General features: G+C 31.5%; 1 protein-coding gene across 2 annotated transcripts in view; it reads left to right on the top strand.

Annotated features, from left to right (window-relative positions):
- Positions 1-15545, top strand: part of LOC134706271 (tubulin monoglutamylase TTLL4-like) — a 52075-nt gene extending 36530 nt beyond the window's left edge. For both annotated transcript variants that reach the window (XM_063565044.1, XM_063565043.1), the window contains exons 6-17: positions 295-566; positions 1445-1527; positions 2158-2286; positions 3393-3515; positions 4414-4512; positions 5310-5444; positions 5929-6069; positions 6890-7001; positions 7449-7659; positions 8134-8207; positions 8730-8833; positions 9829-15545. In XM_063565044.1, coding sequence (XP_063421114.1) covers positions 295-566; positions 1445-1527; positions 2158-2286; positions 3393-3515; positions 4414-4512; positions 5310-5444; positions 5929-6069; positions 6890-7001; positions 7449-7659; positions 8134-8207; positions 8730-8833; positions 9829-10006 — 1661 coding nt within the window. In that variant the 3' untranslated portion in view covers positions 10007-15545. The remainder of the gene's footprint in view (positions 1-294; positions 567-1444; positions 1528-2157; positions 2287-3392; positions 3516-4413; positions 4513-5309; positions 5445-5928; positions 6070-6889; positions 7002-7448; positions 7660-8133; positions 8208-8729; positions 8834-9828) is intronic.
- Positions 15546-19422: the final 3877 nt, after the last annotated feature.

The following is a 19422-nucleotide window of genomic DNA, read 5'->3' as shown; positions in this document are numbered from 1 at the left end:
ACTTTATTGCTAAAATCTAAGGGGGCACATACTGTTGTCAAAGAAATTAACAACATGGTGATAGGTAAAATAGCTATAAACAGATTATCTATCATTGGTCATCTCAACGTTAGCAGACCAAGATGTGTACCCATTCCTATTGTAATGTTCTGACAAACATTATGAAACTGTAATGAAATACCTTTGTAAAATATACAATTGAAAATAAGAACTTTTTGAGAAATCTATAAAATTACAATATTGTTTAAACGTTTGATCTCTTAACAAACTTACAGTAGAGATGTTTTGTTTCAGGTAATCATGACTGGTTAGGATGTTGGGGAAAACACATGAAATCTCAGGGATTTAAAGGAATAAAAGAATGGCAGAAGCTTAACCATTTTCCAGGAACATTCCAAATTGGTCGTAAAGACAAACTATGGAGGAATCTATCGAAAATGCAGTTGCATTTTGGAAAGAAAGAGTTTGGGTTTTTCCCTCAAACTTACTGTTTACCTTATGATAACAAATTACTGAAACGTGCCTGGGAAGATGGAGGAAACAAACAGAAATGGATTATTAAACCTGTAAGTTGGTCTACTACGTGTTTGTATACAGTGGCGGATCCAGCAATTTTTATAAGTAGGGGCCCACTGGCTGCCTAAGAGGGGGCCCACTCCTGTCACGCTTCAGTGATTCTCTATGTAATCAACCCCCTGGCCCCTTCCCGCCTAAAACCGCCTCTGGTATATTTATTTGTTGCTAAAAGTATAAAACTGTACGTGCATTAGACATGTATAACGTGTAATACTGCCTTGTACTCATTTCATTTTAATTCTTGATAAGGTCTTAATATGTAAAGTAGAATGTGAATTCATTGTTCATCTGAAAACTTTTATTTATTTTTTTGATTGATGATGTTTTACAGTTGCACAACCTGAAGAAGTTACAATGACCATAGACATACTTTAATGTCAACAATAAAAGGAAAACAGTTAAGGAACTGATTTTCAAGTATGAAATAAACTAAATGTTTTTTGTTGTTGCTTTTTTTAAAGTATACATTTTAATGCATGTTTAAATACTATTTTAACTCTAGGAAAATGAACCAACCATATGGTCACACAACTCTTTTGTTGAATTAACCATTTAATTATACATATAAAACCCTGTGGGAGAGTTATCTTCTTTAACTGGACAAAATGCTGGACATAATTTGATAGTGAAATTAACAGAAAGTAACTAAGAGTTTCATCAGTCAAAAGCTCTTTTTAGAGATTATTATGTTGTAGTTATACTAAATCAAATCAAAATTGAATTATCTTATCTCTGAAGAAAACATTGGATGTTTTTCCTGTGTTGCAGTTCACATGGGTAAACATGTCAGATTATATGATAAATAACAATAAAATACAAAGAAATGAAATTACAAACTGATATAGAAAAATATATTGTTTTATTACAGCCTGCCTCTGCTAGAGGGATAGGAATTAAAGTTATACACAAATGGAACCAAATTCCCAGGAAGAAATCAGTGATTGTCCAGAAGTGAGTAAACGATAGTGCTATGTTGTAGTTTTACTTATTCAACATTGTATCTCTTTCTTCTCTTTTGTGTTGGGATAGTGTTCTATGCTTAACTATTTAAGATTTTAGGAAATGTATATATAATATATGTCTGACAGGGTTGATATGATGTAAGAACTCATTTCTATGGTTCATTTATTATTATAACAATTGAAATTATATGCATGTTTCCTATCAAATACCTGTAACTATATTAAAATTTGTGATTATTTGACACTTTACTTAATATATGAACAGAAAAAGTCTGACAAACTTGCAACAGAACTACTGAACTACAAAAACAATGAGACAAATATCTACCAGCATGACCAGAGACCAAATGAGATCGAAATGTACAATTATAGGTCACAGTACAGCCTTCAACAGCGAGCCAAACCCATATTTGTTAGTTTACATGATTTCTCATTGTACCAAAATACTTTAAAGTTTGATGGAAAAAATAGTTTTTTCCGTTTAACCCAAATTAAGTCCTCTTTTTGTTTGAAAATAATTATTCCCTTTCCCTCATCCAATTAACAAAAATTTTTATGCAAATTTGCTATTTTTATATATTAATGCAATCTTCAAAAAGAATTATAATTATTATTTTAGGTATTTAGGCCGACCCTACCTCATCAACGAAAGTAAATTTGACATGAGAGTGTATGTTTACGTCAGCAGCTATGATCCACTCAGGATCTACGTGTTTGAAGATGGTCTAGCTAGGTTTGCTTCATGCAAGTAAGTATGTTTCTTAGACCCAGTGCTTTATTACTGATTTTGCTTAAGTTGTTAACAGTCTAATCAGAACTGTTTTATAAGTAGTCTTTCATTGATTTTATTGTCAGCTGGAGTTAAGGAAGTTAAAATCTGCTAATATATAATGAAACAAGCAAACATGCACTTATGAAGGAAATCTAATTATAACAATTCTTTGTACGGTGTTTAAAAAGAAGAAAATGGTGTGGTAATTCATAATTGACATGAGAAACAGTATTCTTACAAGAAATTGAAAAATCTTTAAAAAGCTATCATAAATAAAAATCTAATCAAAGTTAAAAGTAAAGGAAAACATGAAAATACAACCGGCTATATTTAAGTTTAAGTGTATTGATCTATTAGATGTCTATTTTCATTGGAATAGTTAATTATAGTACAGCATGGTACATATACTGTACTTAGGCATACTTTAAAGGAGTAGGTCCGGTAAGGACCGATTTTGGCCTCAAATTTCAGTTTCATCTGACGAAAGATTTTGACCACTTTTTAAACACTTAAGTGTCTATTTCATATGATTCAATTAATTTATGTGAAAGATTTTTACTTATTCAGTCATTAAAAACGATACGATTCAAGCTAAAATATGGAAAATCTACGAAATATGCGAAAAAATGACACTTTTCAGATGGTTTTTGTCAAAAACGAAAGTAGCCGCATCCGTGTTCATCCTCAATCTTTATATATGTTATGTATTATTATCAAATACAACTTCCATTTCAATATTTTGGATGAACACGAATGCGGCCACTTTCGTTTTACACCAAAACCGGCTAAAATTTAAGTAAAATGCTGGAATTGTTAAGATTTCAGTAATTTAGCATGACTTAATGGTGCTAGTACACAATATATGTGCACTGTATTGTCAAAAACAGCCCATATTTATGTAGCAGAACCTTTCTACTATCCAATAAATAACTAAAAGTTTACATTTTAACAATTTTGTAAAACTGCTATATTTTGGGGCCAAAAAGCGGTCTTACTGGACCTACTCCTTTGCCATAGAAGTTAGTTCAAAATTATTTTAAAAACAATTTTAATGAAATTTAATTAGTCATACCTTATTTTAGGTACTCCAATTCCATGAAGAATTTGAACAACAAGTTCATGCATTTAACGAACTACAGTGTAAATAAGAAGAATGCTGATTACCAGGCTAATGGGGATGAAGGAGTTTGTCAGGGACATAAATGGTATTCCACATTATTTATATAGATATTATTTTATATTGTTAGTTCATTTAAACATAATTATTATTCTGGAAGACAAACAAAAAGGGGTAGAAGCTTAAAAAAACTGTTTTCACCCAGGCAGTACACATTTATTGACTACTCAACTTAAGGAATTTCGGTTTCATGGACATAACATTTATAAGAAATTGAAAAAAAATAGTTATGAAGTTGGTAAAGATTCAAATTTAATTAATTTCTTAACTAGTGCATACATTTTAACAATAATCTCTTGTTAACCTTTTGAACCTTGGAGAAGACTGTAAGAAGATCACAAAAAGATAACAAAATTCCATAAAAGGTCATTCTCCCTATTGACTTAAAAATATGTAGGAAGATGTGATATGAGTGCCAATGAGACAACTCTCCATCCAAGTCACAATTTATAAAAGTAAACCATTATAGTTCAAGGTATGGTCTTCAAAACATAGCCATGGCTCACACTAAACATGAAGCTATTAAGGGCCCCCAAAAAATACTAGTGTAAAACCATTCAAACAGGAAAACCAATGGTCTAATCTATATATAAGAAAAATGAGAAAAGAGACACACTGAGGAACCACATGATTAAACGACAGCTACTGAAAAAATCAGATTTCAGAACCATTGAAAGAAGAACCAATGTGTATGTGATGTGCTAGTAGACTATTTCTAATTTGTTGTAGCAAGTGGTAGCTTTGTTAGAAGAAGCACCATTGCTGTCCATTCATAGGACATTTCACTTGAAAGATAGAAACACACACGAGAGACAAATTCTTCTTCTGTTTTCTTAATTGTCAATGTTTAAATGATATATTTGAGAAAAATACTATCTCTACATAGCGGAAGAAGAACTTAAAATTTTTTTAATTTAATTTTTCAGGGGATTAAAAGCTTTGTGGAATTACATGAAGAGACAAGGGATCAACACAAATGCCATATGGGATAGTATTAAGGATTTAGTAGTGAAAACTATTATATGGTATGTATTAAACATTTCTGTTAAATGTATTTTACATTTCTGTTTACTGTATAAACATTTCTGTTAAATGTATTTTTAAGTTCTATTATATGGTATGTATTTTATATTTCTGTTAAATGTATTTGAAGTTCTTTTTACTGTATAGTTCAGGGTAATGTGTTGCAACCATCATTTAGAGAATACAAGATCTTTCAGATACTTTTATTTCTTAGTATTTTATGAAATAGATGTTTCATTCATATCTTTTTTATATCCTCTCTTTTTTCTCCAATTTATGAATGGAGGGTTGTTGACTAAGTGTTTGTAATATAGTTTACAAATATACTATAATTCTTTGTTATCTAGTAACACTTTGTTATCCAGTAACACTTTGTTATCCAGTAACACTTTGTTATCCAGTAACACTTTGTTATCCAGTAACACTTTGTTATCCAGAAACTCTTTGTTATCCAGAAACTCTTTGTTATCTAGTAACACTTTGTTATCTCTTTGTTATCCAGAAACTCTTTGTTATCCAGTAACACTTTGTTATCTAGTAACACTTTGTTATCAAGTAACACTTTGTTATCAAGTAACACTTTGTTATCCAGTAACACTTTGTTATCCAGTAACACTTTGTTATCAAGTAACACTTTGTTATCCAGTAACACTTTGTTATCGGTCCATTTGAATCTATAGCTGTATTTGAAATTAACTTAAAGTATTGACTGAATATGAGTTATATCCCTTACTGATGTTGCAATGAAAATGTCTTAATTTTTATATCTTAATCTTTTGTATATTGTATCTGTTTACAGTGCTGAATCTCCTATCAACAGTTTAATTAAGTCTAATAGTAAGAGTAAATACTGCTGCCATGAACTGTTTGGTTTTGATGTCATGTTGGATGAAAGTTTGAAACCATGGATTCTAGAAGTGAATATTTCACCTAGGTAATACTTTATTCATTGTTAATTTTAAGAATTCATAGTATTAGAATTCAAGCTTTTTCATTGGCTTAGATCATATTTTTTTTTATGTAGACATTTCCAGCAAGATCTAGATGAGCAACATGATTGATGAATACAGAAATATTTCATTCCACTTGTATTACGCCATTCCTACAAAAGTAGGGGGCATTATGTTTTCCAGTCTGTGTATCTGTCCTGTAAGGTTTTAATAGTTTATCAAGAAGTTGTCGCATCAACCTGAAATTTGTTGCATATGTTTATTATGATGTGAAGTTCTAAAAAATATGTGTAAAATAGGGTTTAAGTCCAGTTTGTGTTGTTAACTGAACATTGAAAAGTGAAATTTCAAACATTGATAAAATTTCCAGTATTAGTTATCTCCCCTGTATTGACTCTCATCAAGAAGAATGAATAAAATGACTTTTAACTAAAGAAAATTAAAAAATTGTGCTTTTTTGATTTTCAGTCTTCATTCAAATTCTCAGCTTGACATTAATATCAAGGGACACATGATCCGAGATCTATTTAACATTGCTGGATTCCGAATACCAGACAAGACAGATGTCTCACACAGCAGTGCTCCAGGAACAAGTGCTACAGAATTTAGGTATACACACAACTCAATGATATTTACACATGTTTTTTTTTTTATTTACATCTATATTTGTGGGATTATTACATATCATGAAAAAAGAATGTTTTGTATTATAATGAAGACTTTAAATTAGCATTTGCTGATAATCCCTTTAGAACTAAACATTCAAAGAAAAAAAAACCAGGCTTGTCGACTTGAAGTTTGAAGGACATAATTGTTTGCTTGATTGTGAAGACTTCTACCAAAAGTCCAGTGTTTTATTATTCCCCCATCAGGACATATTTGGCATTACTAAACTTCATTAATCTGGATATGTGTGGTATCCTTTTAAATGTTCTAGAGTTATGTCCCTTTATATCTGTTTGTCCCATGGACATATTCTTAGTTTATTATACAACATTTGCCCTGAAACTCAAAGAAATGAAATACATACTCAAAGCACACCCTTTTAGAAGACATTTACCATCACTGCTATAAAATAACACTTTATATTCTGGAGAATGATGTAACATCATCTTTTTTATTGAATCCACATTAGAATTGATTTCATGTTTCTCTTAAAACCTAGAATACAATTTAATAGGTGGTAAAAATAAATATTCCATTAGTATTTAAGTCATGTGGGCACATACTTGTTTCTTGCCTGTCCCTGTGTGTTGTATAGAAGATTTACACTGTTTTTAAGGAGTGTAATGACTTGAATTTCCAAGTGGGGAACCATTTTGTATGGGGTTGAATTTCTTTCATTCCACTGGTGTTGTGTATTTGAGGATGTCAGCTTAGGTTCTTTCATTATATACCGTATTATAATAAAATATTGATTTTATTCCAGTTCTTACCATCCCCCAAATGATTACTGTATGGACAAACGACTATTTACACAACAGATGGCGCCAGATGAGAGAGCCAAGCATGCCTTCTACTGCCAAAGACACCAAGATGATGTAAGTTGTTAGATAAGAATATGTAACCATATATAGGACACCATGTCTCCACACTATCATTCTTTCATAAACAAGAGAACTGTGAAATCTGGGTCAAAACCCTATAAAATTGGAAGATATTTTTTAAACAGGCCACTTCATGATTAAAAAGTTTCTAGTTGATGTAACCATAAACTTCCTTAAATCTAAACTTCAACCTACCTTAACTCAAAGCTTTAATCTATCTTAAACCAAAACTAAAACCCAAGCATAGAACTGAAACATAATGCCCATCTACTTTTGTAGGCAGTCAAAATGATGGGTTTTTAAGGTCCAATGTTGAATTGTAATGACTAGACTGAAATAGAGATATGTTATTTCTTGCATATTTGAAATATCAAGTACATAGCCTAGTTAAAGATAGAAAACAAGTAAAAATAACCGTGGGGAAATCTATTTTCATTTCAGCAAACTCTACAAACAATGTTAGATGTTTTAACACCAGACGACATGAGAGTTTTGATTGAGAGTATAGACGAAGACAGTCGGAAAGGGGGTTTCCAGAGGGTATTCCCCACACCTAGTACTCACAAATACCTACGATTCTTTGAATCAGCGAGGTATTATAATTTACTGTTGGATCAGTGGGTGCAGAGATTTAACAGAATGGAACAGAAAGGTATTATTACGGCCAAGTTACATTTCACGATCAGACAAAAAAGTAATGTGGTGAGATTGACAATATGACAACAAGACCAAAGTGAAATAAATAGTCAACAGGCTAAAAGTCATGTAGCATATCCAAAGAACTAAACCTACAAGTGTATATTGATATAGGAAGATGTGGTATGAGTGCCAATGAAACAACTCTCCATATAGGTCACATTTATAAAAGTAAATCATTATATGTCTATTTATTTTGTTTTTCAGACACACAATTTATTTCAAATCAGTTCTTACGTTATATTGTCATGAGTAAATAAAGTATCTTATTTTTAAATGTGAAGAAAAGAAGAAACAAAATTTTATCTCCTTCATACAGTGCTGTTTTATATAATTTTCATTGGTGCAGATGTGATACAATGCAACCTGTTTGAACACATGCCTTTTAAACTTTTGATTTCACCTAAAATATTGTCAATAATTATTTCAGGTATACTAATTCTGGAATCATTTTGTGAAGAAGGTGTTCATTTAGAAAATCCATCATCTAGCCCTCATCATCAGGTAAATATGGGCAGTTAAACATTGTTAACTGATAAGGGTAACATTTTTGAGTTTGTTATTAGTATTCAGTAAAATGTATATTCTGAAATTATTGTGTAGAATTATTATTGTGATTTTGTCATTTTGGACTAAAGTGAAATTTTCATTTTTGCAATATTGAGAAAAATTCTGTTTAATTCATATACAAAGGACAAGGTACAATAAGGCCTGTTTTTGGCCCCCAATTTTTCTCATTTTTCAAATTCTGTTTTTGAAAGCTACTTATTATTTTAAAATATTCCCTAATGTTTGAAGTTTGTTTAGATGAACAAATAGTTCTACTGGCCAAATAAGTGAAATAACTTGTTTAAAATTATAATTTAGATTATGATTCATGATTCCAGAAATTAGTTCATATATACTGGGCTATATAGTAAATGCATTTGCTTCCTAATAAATTAATGATAGCACCAAATTATATTTAAGTGTAGACTTATCTGTTGCAAAATCGAAATGTTATACTATAGAAACCTGTTATTGTAGTGGAGTTCTCCCAATAGTCTAAACAGTCACAGAGATTTGAGAATGCAGAGTGCTCCATTGTCCAAACACGCAGAGAGTAAGGACCCAAAGTCAGTAAAACACAGGTACGGAGTTCTTAGGTCTCTATCCTGGCCATTGATATTTGATACCGATGAGGAGGATTATTTATTAGACACGGATGAGGAGGAGGAGATTTTATGATGTCTTTATAGGACAATTTTAGTGAATTATGATTATATAACATAATTTGATATTCAATGATGCTTTGATACAGCTGTTACATATAATAAAACAAAGACTGCTGATCTGGTACACAAACATTTTACAAAACTTTCCAGAAAAAAAATCTTAGAAGTTGTTTTGAGGCGGCACTACTGATTTACATTAATAATAGTATTGTAGGGTTGGGGTATCTTTTAGAGAGTTCACAGTTTTATTTTCTTTCGCCTCGTCTGGACATGTGTGCTTGAATTTATAACAGGTACTTATCATGTTTGAAGATCAAGTAGAAAACAAAGAGATAAAAGTATTGTAGCAAAAGAAACATATCACCTTTATTTATGTAAATAGTGAACAAATACTCCAGAAAAAATTATTCAACTCTTCCAAAAACAAAACCAAAATGGCCAAAATTGAACACAAAATCAAAAGAATATTTGTCAAAAGTTTGTTCAGCTTACTGTGGATTCATTTTAATTGTTGGATACCAACCTTTGTGGCTTTCGTGGGATCAGGTGTACCATGAAAATTAAATGTTCAACAAATGACAAAGGTTTGTATGCAGACTTCGTCAAAACCACAAAATCAAATATCCACAAACATGCAAGTAATCCCCGAAAATTGGTTCCCAGGATAATAAATGAATCCACAGTACATTTTGTTGTATACCTGTTCTATGTTCTGATTCACACTAACAAGCTGTTGTAAAACCTTGTCCACTTATTATTGTCTTTATACCATAACTATATGTTTATTATTATCCACTTGATATTGTTTTTATACTATGTTTATTCCACTTGTTATTGTCTTTTTATGTTTATTATTATTTCATTGTCCACTTGTTATTGTATTTATACTAAATGTATATTATTATTTTCAGTGCTTCATCCTCACAGCTGCCAAAAGTTTCTAAAAAGCCTCCCAAGGCACCAGTGCATGCATCCAGTCACACATCACAAAATGGTTCTGTGTCACTCAGCACAACCCCGTCTCCCTCATATGCCCAGTCACCTGCGCCTAGTTACGCAAACGCTAAAGTGACCGTCAATCCAAGATGACTGGCGGTCCGCCTGCCCCCGCTTAAAGATATATTTAATGGAAGCTTGCCCATGTTCACCTCACGTCGTTATCAGCGCCAAGTCAAGTCAACTACAGTCTCTCGCAGTACTGAATCTGGTGCTCGCAGTGTAGACCCAAGCGAGACTAGAAAAGAAGGAAGGAAATTTCAAGCTAAGAAATTTGAAGATTATTTCTATTGACTATCAGAGACAACAGTTGGCTTGTTCACACCTCATGTTGACCTTGTCATTGACCTTGTCATTGTTCACATTTTAGTTTGTCCTTTTTATGTGTATTTATTTATTCCACTATCTCCCACCAGTTACTGTTGTAGAGTTATGAGAGAAGACTTTACAGATCAAAACATTGTAATAAATACTATATTAAATAAAATAATATTGGATAAACAGCTTATCTTCAATATAACCGTAAAACACAACTATAGTGAAGCTGACATGAATATTGTCTTTAAAGAAGATGCTATTTTTATAAAAATTGGCCAACATGTAAGTACTAAATCACTTTTAAGGTGTCATTTATATAACAATGTTATTACATCTAGTACGATGTTATTGAAAATGAGACTAAATTATGTCCTAATCACTGGCTGTAATCATGAAAAATGTGATTTATTTTAACCTCAGTCAGAAAAAGCAATTTTCATTTGTTCAAATAAGTTATTTCTTTGAAAAAAAAATCAGATTATTCAATTAATATTGCTGGTCAAGGTAAGAAGATAGCTTGTCAAGGGAGATAATTGATCAAACTTCATTTCTTGACAGACTAAATTGCAAAACAAAGATAAGATCATATCTCAGAAAAAAAATAAAATCATTTAACTGAAGACTACTTACATTTGGTTATTATATAATTTCAACAGCAAAACTATTGATTCCTAAGAATAATTTGACAGTGTTTTGACTAAGTGAAGTCTTTTCCCATTAAGTACAGTATTATGTCGGTGTTAAATGTATATAATGTATTGTGATGCTCAGCACACAATAATACAACTATCTGGTGCAGTATGAATGAGAGATGAAAGTTTAGTGTCCTGTATTAAACATATTTTATAGGTATGGCCTTAGAATGACACTGATTATGTTTATATATATTCTCAGGGTTTACTAAAAAGCTATCATTCCAAATTGTATTTCAATTTTACGATATAACATAGATTTAATAAGAGAAGTTTGCTCAACTTATGGCACAGAGAGTAATTTAGTTTCGTTCTTTTAAAGTTGGATAAAAACTGCATTCCAGGAAATAGTGAAGTTTCTCAGCAGAAAGTTTAAATCATGAGCAGTCAAAAATTTCTCCTTAAATTTTTTGAATAATAGCCTACAAAAGGTTGTTTTATGACACACCTACAATAGTAATAAGTTTGAATCTCATGGGTGTGTAGCTCCGAGATGTCACCTGATTTAGGAATATGATCTTTCTCTCGTATTAAATGTCTCTGATATAAAAGTTTTTAGAAGTGTTTTATTGAAATGGGAAATGTAAAAATGTTTAGATGATAATTTATTTGTAAATAAATCCTGTTCATGAATGCTATGGAGACTGAATGATTGAATGTTTGAAATATATGAAGAATACATGTATTATATGAATAAAAGAAGGATTGTAGATTGTAGAGAGTAGGAAGAGTAATGACTAAGGTCATGTTAAAGTTGATGTATATTGTGTACATATATTTTACTGTTTTAATATGGATTGTACACCAGAAATGGGACCAAGTGCTTTTCAAAAGAATTTTACTGCAAACATGCTGTTACTAATTGATTGTTTATAAAGTATCACTTAATGCATAACTTTTGTAATATAAAAACTTCTGAACCTCAGTTTTGTTTCAATACATTTACTTTATGAAATTGGCAAATTAAAACAATATTATTGCAAGGACTGCTGTTTAACGTAATGTGACATCCTTACAACTTTACGCAGAATTTAGCTATAGTTTAGAGATTAGTTACAACGTTTAATGGTCAAATGAGAGCAATCTGCTTTAGTTTGGAGGAAAAGTATTCATCTCATATTTTATTGAAGAAAGAAATGTATTGGAATAAACACACTATGTCATCACTAGCTGTTATAACCTTTGTCATCTGATCTTGTTATGACCTTTGTCCTCTGACCTTGTTATGACCTTTGTCATCTGACCTTGTTATGACCTTTGTCATGTTTATTGTGTTTTTTTAATTTGGGAATCAAAATTGTTCAATAATTTAGTGAAATTTGGATTATGAAGAATAACATTAAAAAACTGGTACAAAATTACGGTTCAGTGATACTTAAAGCTTGTCAAGCATAAATCAAACATTCCTACCAGAATTCAAAGTTATGTCAAACATTCCTCTCTTAAACTGCAGCACACTGATATTTTTATGTTTGTTGATGTTATTTTATTTACATATTTTTAATGGTATATGTATTCATGTTTACATCATTTTAATCTGTTACTTTTAAGGTGCTATATCTAGAATAGTTATCCATTTGTTTTATATGTATCATTACTACACACAACACATTCACATAAAGTTGGGCACACAATTCCATCAAATATGTTTGGGGACAGGCGGGTATGAAACTAGCTAAACAGTTTAGCCATTTGACTTTTTCTGTTGTATATTTTTGTTTATTTGTAATACCTTTGATATGTAGAATTAGGGAATTAATCAAACTTCAGGGTTTTTAAGAACAGGGTTCAAATTGTACTGCTGTTATTTGTTACTAATTATTGTTTGAGATATCAGGTAGCTAGTTGGACGATTCAGGTTAAAATGATAAAAGAATAATTTCATGTTTCAAAATACTGTTATTAGAGATTTGTTTCTAGGTTACTTTTATCCAAGAAACAGTAATGACATTGTAAAATTTAAAAAAAGTTCAAAAAATTAATGTTAATTATTAGCTGATGAGATTTTTAAATGTTTTATTTTATTATGTAACTGAGTTGGTAGATAGATATTATTTATTACATCACTCTCTATTTATTTGCAATGGCCAAGTAATTTTAATTTGTAGATTTTTTTGTCATCTATATGTAAACAATAGTTTTAGTATGAAGATACTATTGAGATTTATTTGACCACAATATTTACAATTATTTGCTTTTAGATGATCATCTTCGCTAGCCAAGGGTTAAGTTCCACTCCCGTTTCTCTCCACCTGGTGGTTTAAGCCAACATTTGTGATTACAATATTGAGCCATCTATCAGAATATTAAAGTCACGCCCATTCTGAATACATTGTTCATGACCATTGGTAGCACTTGAACTCTTCAATTGGAAGATAAAAACACGGTAGAGCCTAGATTCTACACACTTGGTAATGCAGGAAACAAAAATATACATCAAAATTCATGCATTTGTGCAAGAAATATACAAAGGAACTTCTATTAGTCGATTAAAAATATTAAAATTTTCACTGTATGTGGTCATATGTTTAGGGATGTGAAGACTTGTTGCACAATAAACATGTGGCAATTGTTTACAAACACTTTCTACATTTACAAGTGATCATGTTATAGGCGCTTTTTGATTGGATGCAGCGAGTTTCGACTGCAACCAATAAAAATCTTTACCTTGTGTCTCCAAAATTTTAACTCAATCCGCCAAGGGTGGATAGAGCGGGAGTGGATCATAACCCTTGGCTAGGGAAGATGTAAGATGATAGACCAAAGATGAGAATTAAGTTGTGATAAGTCTGTTAGTACTAACTGAATTATACAGTATGTTAGTACAACTCGTATACAGTGTACTTAGAGAATTTCTGTGATAACATTGTGTTCTTACCAATCATGCAAAATATTATTGAGTATAGATAGTAATCTTTCTGATGTAAGCCTAGAAATGATTGGATAGAACTGTTCTTATGAAAGCCTAGAAATGATTGGATAGAACTGTTTTTATGAAAGCCTAGAAATGATTGGATAGAACTGTGAAAGCCTTCTCACTTATAGACATCAAAATCTTTTTAAAAGTGTGTTATCCTTTCATTTTTCTAGAAGCTTCTGTGATATAATGTGCAACCTGATCACTAGGAGTCTTTTAGTTTGAGAAAGGAGGATTGATAAGAGCAATTATCTTTCCCTGATATTGACAAAAAAATCAAAAATTCTGTCTTAATATTTTTTTAATTTCAATGATGTTACTGATAAACAGATGTAGTGTTTCAGATGTTGTTTGGTTACTTTGGTGCAGAAATATTAGCTGTGTGCATATACAAATTTCTGGCAAAATTCAAAATGAACAGCTGCCTCCCCTAAAAGAGATTAAACCCACTTATATCTACTTCAATGTTTTAGATCACTTTTGGCAAACTATTGCTTTTTAAAGGACCAGATTAAAATAAGGTAATTTTCATAGTTTTTCCTTTTCAAATTTGATGCAAATATGTTATTTTAAATTAAAAACATATTAAAGAAAAATAAATAAATTGGGCTGTAACTTTCCAAAAGAATAAGGTTCCATGACTATACATGCAATCCATGACTACAATGTCAGGAATATTAAAAGACCAAAATCAAAAGAAAAGCTTTATATACATCATAAAATACTGTTGTTTCAAATGTTTCTAAAGGAAATATTAAAATAATAATTGGTTCTTGATACAAATCTTACTAGTTCAAAACATGGTTTGGAAATATTTTAAAAGAGGAAAAATCTTAGTCTCATATGCAAATTTGCATTTAAGATCTCAAGTACAATATATTTTACATTCCATAATTGAAGGCATGCACTCAGTGAACAATTTTGTACCTCCTGAAACCAAACTTCCTTTGTAAGCATTTGGATTCTTAAATTTAACGTAATTCTATGTCACTTTCGTTTGTTCTGAGTGAATAACAGAGGTAATTGAGGAAGTATTCAAGTCTATGAAAGATCATTGGTAGATAAAGATTTTCAATAATTAGCATCACAGAAAACGATATATGGTGGATAGCTCATTGAATGGATAAATACTAAGTCTCATTATCTGCTCTGGTTTTGTGCTATAAAAATGTTAATATGTTTGAATGATTTATTGAAAAATCTATATAAAGTTTTTACTGTTACTAAGATAGAAAGGAGTTTTGATTAATTTGCAAGTCATTAAAAATACACATGTTTTTGAGATTCTGTCAGGAATTATTGCTGGAAGAAGAGCTTGCCAGTTTATAAGCTAATGATGATATAGTTTATACCTTGAACTATGACCCTGGCATGAACTATGACCCTGGTATATTGTGATAAGCTAGTCATGACATATAATAGATTGTTTTGCAGAACAGCTGTTATAAATTTAAGAATCAATCTTTAAGTCAATTTCAAAAAAAAAAAAAAAAAGTTATTTTTTAATGTAGAATTTTGCATTTTAGGATATATTTCAATAATTTATTTTTTTCATTGCGACTTTTAAATGTCCTGAATTAAAGCAGTATAAAGGTTATCATACTTTGAAATCGTTGATCTTAGAAATTAAATGATAACTCGGTGTTAGTGCCAATATATACATGAATTATCAATCTAGTTATTAAATAAAATATTCAGTACACAATGACTTTGTTATTTCTGCTTGACCTAGACAAAGCTTTGCAATTATGAGTTGTGGTTAGAAAATATAAAAATAAGAAGATGTGGTATGACTGCAAACAAGACAAATCTCCACCACCAACTTATAATGTATTGCTTTCAACAATTAGCTAAAAACCATACTGTACAGCAAGCTGTTAATGGTTACTTATTGATCACTGAGGCATATTGGTCCATTCCTGTTTCCTCCAACACTTCATATAAATAACAAGAGTGCACACACTGAAATGTCGCCTTCTTTACTAATCATAGATATTATATTGATAGACCAAATATAAAGCTTTATTACAACTGTCACATAAACTCAACATTAACCAAGAAAACAAAACATTGATTAATGAACCATGAAAATGAGGTCAAGATCAGATGAACCATGCCAGCCTGACATGTACAGCTAACAATTCTTCAATACAACAAATTTAGTTGACTTATTGCTTATAAATTCAGAAAAACAGACCAAAACACCAGAACTTAGCACTGAGCAATAAGCTGTGAAAATGAGGTCAAGGTAAAATAAAACCTGCATAACAGACATATAAATCATAAAATATTTCCATACACCAAATATAGTTGACCTAATGCATAAAGTATTAGAAAAATAGACCAAAACTCAAAAACTTAACTTTGACCACTGAACCCTGAAAAATGAGGTCAAGGTCAGATGACACCTGTCAATTAGACATGAACATCTTACAATCATTCCATACACCAAATATAGAAGACCTATTACATATAGAATAAGAAAAACAGACCAAAACACAAAAACTTAACTATAACCACTGAACCATGAAAATGAGGTCAAGGTCAGATGACACCTGTCTGCTAGACATGTACACCTTACAATCATTCCATACACCAAATATAGTAGACCTATTACATATAGAATAAGAAAAACAGACCAAAACACAAAAACTTAACTATAACCACTGAACCATGAAAATGAGGTCAAGGTCAGATGACACCTGCAAGTTCGACATGTACACCTTACAGTCCTTTCATACACTGAATAAACTAGACCTATTGCTTATAGTATCTGAGATATGGACTTGACCACCAAAACTTAACCTTGTTCACTGATCCATGAATTGAGGTTGAGGTCAAGTGAAAACTGTCTGACGGGCATGAGGACCTTGCAAGGTACACACATACCAAATATGGTTATCCAATTACTTATAATAAGAGAGAATTTAACATTACAAAAAATCTTAACTTTTTTTTCATGTAGTCACTGAACCATAAAAAAATGAGGTCAAGGACATTGGACATGTGACTGACGAAAGTTTGTAACATGAGGCATCCATATTCAAAGTATGAAGCATCCAGGTCTTCTACCTTCTAAAATATAAAGCTTTTAAGAAGTTAGCTAACGCCGCCACCGGATCACTATCCCTATGTCGAGCCTTCTGCAACAAAAGTTGCAGGCTCGACAAAAATGGGCGCACATGCTTGTTATCATTGAAATGAACAAAGTGATCATAGGTAAAATAGGGATAAAAAGATTATAATTGGTCACCTCAACTCTATTTCGTATACAATAGGCAGTAGGTAACTTTGTTTCGTGTAGAGAATGTATGTGTCAGTTTGGCAAGTTTTATCTGACCTTGACATGTGTCCTCATTTTCTCAGTTAGTTGTATCAATGTTAAGTTTTCATGGTAAGGTTAGCTTCTCAGGTTATGTGAGCAATAGGGAAAATAAATATGGTGTATAAGGTACATGTCTGTCTGGCATGTTCCTTTTCATTTTCACAATTCATGCCAGGTCAACTACATTTGGTTTCTGAAATGTTGTATAAATGCATGTAACTTGTCTGTCTGGCATTTTCATCTGACATTAACCTTATTTCCATGAATCAAAGGTCATTGTTATGTCTTTCTCAGATACTATAATCAATATGTAAATTCCCTTGTCACCATCTTACGGTGTTAATACATCTCAACTTGTACGATTCGCTCGTGTATGTAACAATGTTTTAGATTTTAACGAGAGAAATTTATGTATTACTGAAAAATTATTACACCAGGGTTTTCGATATCACAAACTAGTCAAAACATTTACTAAATTTTATCATCGGTATAAAGACATCATTCGTAAATATAGCTCAACATGCAGACTTCTTATACGTTCAGGTATTTCACATCCAATTTTTTAAGGAAATATTCTTTATAAAGCACAAAGGTGTCAGTATTCACCTCATAAACTTACAAAACCTTTGAAAAGACTTATTAAGAAGGTATATAATTACGATACTGTTGTCAAGTCATTAAAGATTGCATTTTTGGCGTTAATATTGAGTCACTGATAAGGTCTTTGCGTCGGAACTAAACACATTTGTTCTAAAAACAGTTGTTGGCATGACACGGGTTATGTTCTTCTCATATATGTTATGATGGTATGATACTAAACCCCTAACGGGAAGGATTGTGCCTGATGTTCATATGATGAAATCATAATCTTTTAGTCAGTTTAATTGAAGTCTGGAGCTGGCATGTCAGTTAAGGGAGCTACCATTTGATTTTTATGGGAGGGCTGGGATGAAAAATGTTGTCCTGCCTTTTTTTTTAGCTGTAATCTCTGTCCTGTCTTTTTATTTTTCACTCTGTTCGGTCCTGCATTTTTTTTTTAGTTTATCCTGATTTTTTTTACCTAAATTGTCATCCTGACTTTTTTTTTTTTTGCAAGTGTCTCATCCTGCCTTTTTTTTTACTCATAACTCCTGTCCTGCCTATTTTTTTCAAATTTCATCCTAGCCCCCCCATAAAAATCAAATGGTAGCTCCCTAACTGCTAGTAGTCTGTTGTTATTTATGTATTATTGTCATTTTGTTTATTTTCTTTGGTTACATCTTCTGACATCAGACTCGGACTTCTCTTGAACTGAATTTTAATGTGTGTATTGTTATGCATTTACTTTTCTACATTGGTTAGAGGTATAGGGGGAGGGTTGAGATCTCACAAACATGTTTAACCCCACCGCATTTTTGCGCCTGTCCCAAGTCAGGAGCCTCTGGCCTTTGTTAGTCTTGTATTATTTTAATTTTAGTTTCTTGTGTACAATTTGGAAATTAGTATGGCGTTCATTATCACTGAACTAGTATATATTTGTTTAGGGGCCAGCTGAAGGACGCCTCCGGGTGCAGGAATTTCTCGCTACATTGAAGACCTGTTGGTGACCTTCTGCTGTTGATTTTTTTTTTATTTGGTCGGGTTGTTGTCTCTTTGACACATTCCCCATTTCCATTCTCAATTTTATATTTGGTGTATGTAATGATTGTAAGGCATATATGTTTGTTTCATAGAGTAATCTAACCTTGACGGCCTTTACATTGATCATTGATAATATCAATTGCATATGAAGCTTTTTAAGAATTTCAACATAAATTCATTCATGATCAGTATATAGCAGGTGAGATATTTCAACATGTTCATTTGTCCTAAGTATTGTTGCACATTTGACCTTTTCTTGACCTTTTATAGCAGACTTTGTGGTTTGGTTTTGCTCATTGGTGAAAGCCATATATATATGGTATGTGTTTTGCTCATTGTTGAAAGCCATATATATATGGTATGTGTTTTGCTCATTGTTGAAAGCCATAGTTATCTACAGTCTATAATCCATATCATTTGGACTGGTTAATTATTGCCTCAGCTAAAATCATCCCACATATGCTTATTTAAATCATCCCACATATGCTTATTTTTAAATAACAATCATCATCACAAGTTACTAATACTGGTAAGTCACAGACCAAGACTTGCTGTTTCTGAGGTCATTGACTGTGGCAGCAATCTGAAAGATTTAGGGAACCACTAATGGTATTATATGTCAATAATGTTTAGTATG

The sequence above is a fragment of the Mytilus trossulus genome, chromosome 2, assembly GCF_036588685.1.
Source record: "Mytilus trossulus isolate FHL-02 chromosome 2, PNRI_Mtr1.1.1.hap1, whole genome shotgun sequence".
Taxonomy (NCBI): domain Eukaryota; kingdom Metazoa; phylum Mollusca; class Bivalvia; order Mytilida; family Mytilidae; genus Mytilus; species Mytilus trossulus.
The sequence above is the reverse complement of the archived record's forward strand: the minus strand, read 5'-3'. Positions and strand labels throughout refer to the sequence as shown.